General features: G+C 36.5%; 1 protein-coding gene across 1 annotated transcript; it reads left to right on the forward strand.

Moving 5' to 3' along the window:
* Positions 1 to 1,466: 1,466 nt before the first annotated feature.
* Positions 1,467 to 2,381, forward strand: LOC122470690 (olfactory receptor 13G1). The gene has a single exon (XM_043558610.1). It carries the CDS (start codon positions 1,467 to 1,469, stop codon positions 2,379 to 2,381), a length of 915 nt encoding a protein of 304 aa, XP_043414545.1.
* The last annotated feature ends 709 nt before the right edge of the window (positions 2,382 to 3,090 follow it).

The raw sequence follows: 3,090 nt of genomic DNA on the forward strand, positions 1-3,090 counted from the left end.
TCACGTATCATAGATGCAAGTATTGACAGGTGTTACATCCTTTCACAATGAGAAAACAAGAAATAAGTCCAGGGATTCATGAAGTGATTTAGAGATTGAAAAAATATTTTTTTTACAGCTACACATGGTCAGTAAATTTAGAAAATCATTAGTTCATTAAAATTTAGCAAATCAATAATTCAGCTTTCATGGTTTGGGGGAGCAAATCACACTGGATGTGGTCTCAAAAATGATTTGTATTTCTTCTGTTTAGGTAACAGAAATACAATGTGATCTCTGAAAAGACAAAGAACAGTTATGAAGCATAAATTTATTATTAAACTCACAATTACTTTGAACACTTTTCCTAGATGCAACAGGTCATAACAGTCCTAACAGTCATGCATCCATGCAAAATGCTGATTATGCATAAAAACAGATCTATCCAAATAAATAAGCAAAAAAGAAAGCAGGTGACAAATTGCTAGAGAAGTTTTGCAGAGCAATGAAAAGAACAAGAATTTCCCTCATAAATCTCTTGGATACTTTCCAGAAAACTTTTTCTAGCTGTTTCTTTCTTCTGGTATCCCTAAGAAACTTTTATACTGTCTGTATACTACCTAATATTTCTCTCTATTTATAATATTGTTAGAAATAAAAAGAGATTTCATAAGAAATATGAAGCCTTTGTAGTTTCAATGGCCAGTTTATAGCTATAATAAAATGAAGATGCAATCCTAGATCTTCTATGTTCATATCTAATCTTCTTACTCTTATATGACATAACAAATTAGTTCATGAGATTTTAAAAATGTACTTCTGAAACTGAAGAAAAGATATCAGGCAGGCATTTGATTAAATTATTTAGTTCTTAGACACCAATAAGTTATCCAATGGTCTCTAAATATCCAGTCTCAGGATATTCTGTTGGACTTTTTGCTGCTGAAGTCTTCCCACTATAATTAGCCCTGTCAGCTTCTATTGTTCTAGATATTTCTGCTCATGTATGTTTCAAGAAAGATAGCATATAGTTAACAATTGGTGAGATATGTAATTATTTGTACTATATTCCATATATATGTGAATGATGTTCAAATGTTTCAACTCAAAATGGTAATACTGAAATACTTGAATATATTAATTTTTCTTATCTTTTTCTTCTCAACCACTGGCTTCAGTTTAGTGTAGTCATTAATTGCAGAACGTACATCAGAAAATTATATCCATCTGGAGGATAGAAGATATTGCCTGGAAGACAGAACTCCATCATGCTCTATCAGAAGGGAATTCTTGCTATAAAGTTGTATCAAATCAACACAAAATCACTAAATTACACACACACACACACACACACCTGCACACACACACACACACACACACCTGCACACACACACACACCCCACACATCACACATCTCCTGATAAAATCAACCACATTATTTTAATTCCTAGTTGTTCACTCTCTGCAATGTGTGTCATCAAAGAACAATGAATAACAGCATTGTAACTGAGTTTATGATTCTGGGACTTACCCAAAATCCTGAACTGCAGGGAGTTCTCTTCATTGTCTTTCTCTGCATCTACCTTGTGGCCTTTTTTGGCAATGGGCTAATTATCATTGTTATAATCTATAATACCACCTTGCATACGCCCATGTATGTGTTCCTCTTGGCACTAGCTATTGTGGATATCATCTGTACAACAAGCATTATACCAAAGATGCTGGAGACCATGCTAACATCAGGAAAGAGTATTTCATATGGAAGCTGCATGTCCCAGCTCTTCTTCTTCACGTGGTCATTGGGGGCTGAGATGGTACTCTTCACCACAATGGCCTATGACCGTTATGTGGCCATCTGTTTTCCTCTTCGCTACAGCACTATTATGAACCACCATATGTGTGTGGCCTTGCTTAGCATTGCCATGGTTATTGCAGTAACCAATTCCTGGGTACACACAGGTCTCATCCTGAACCTGACTTTCTGTGGGCCAAATAACATTGACCACTTCTTCTGTGAGATACCCCCACTGCTCTCTTTGTCCTGCAGTCCTGTGAGAATTAATGAGGTGATGGTATATGTTGCTGATATTTCCCTGGCCATAGGTGACTTCAGCCTCACCTGCCTGTCTTATGGTTTTATCATTGCTGCCATTCTCCGCATCCGCACAGCAGAAGGCAAGAGGAAGGCTTTTTCAACATGTTCATCCCACCTCATAGTTGTGTCCCTTTACTACTGCCCTGTAATCTACACATATATCCGCCCTGCTTCCAGCTACTCATTTGAAAGGGACAAGGTGATAGCTGCACTATATACTCTTGTGACCCCAACATTAAACCCAATTGTGTATAGTTTACGAAACAAGGAGATGCAGACAGGGATTCAGAAAGTCTTTGCATTTTGAAACATTAGTGGTTTCACAAGAGAATGGCAACTCTCTATTCTAGAATCATCTTCTAGAACATCTTAGATTTTACTGATCATTTATAGGTACTTCCTTCCCAAATTTCCCTACTCCCTCTTCGGAGTGAGAATGATTCATTCCACTGCAAATCACTTTCTTTGCTCCTCATTTCTAAAATGCACTTATTTCTGGAGCATCTGGTGACTCAATTAGCTAAGCCTCTGGCTCTTGGTTTGGGCTCAGGTCATGATCTCACAGTTTCGTGGGTGTGAGCCCCCGCTTTGGGCTCTGTGCTGACAGTGAGGATCCTGCTTGGGATTCTCTGTCTCCTTCTCTCTGTGCCACTATCCCATCATGCTGTCTCTGCCTTTCTTAAAGTAAAATAAACTAAAAAAATTAAAATAAAATTCACTTAGTTCTTACCATTTCACTACTGATTTATACTCCTCACTCCACATATTTCTAAATTACTTTCATTCATGAAAACTTTCACAACTACTCCCAGTAAATGTAAAGTGTTTATCTTATTCTTATTCTATTCCAGGCTCTCTCATTGTCTCCACAATTTTATATTTTTAGTTTTAACAATGTGTAAAATGTAATATATATACCATCTCAAATATATAACATGATATATATCCCAAAATATTTCTAGAATATATATGTATCTTCTCATTCTCATTTATGCCTGTGTACAAGCATTTGCCTG

The sequence above is a fragment of the Prionailurus bengalensis genome, chromosome A1, assembly GCF_016509475.1.
Source record: "Prionailurus bengalensis isolate Pbe53 chromosome A1, Fcat_Pben_1.1_paternal_pri, whole genome shotgun sequence".
Taxonomy (NCBI): Eukaryota; Metazoa; Chordata; class Mammalia; order Carnivora; family Felidae; genus Prionailurus; species Prionailurus bengalensis.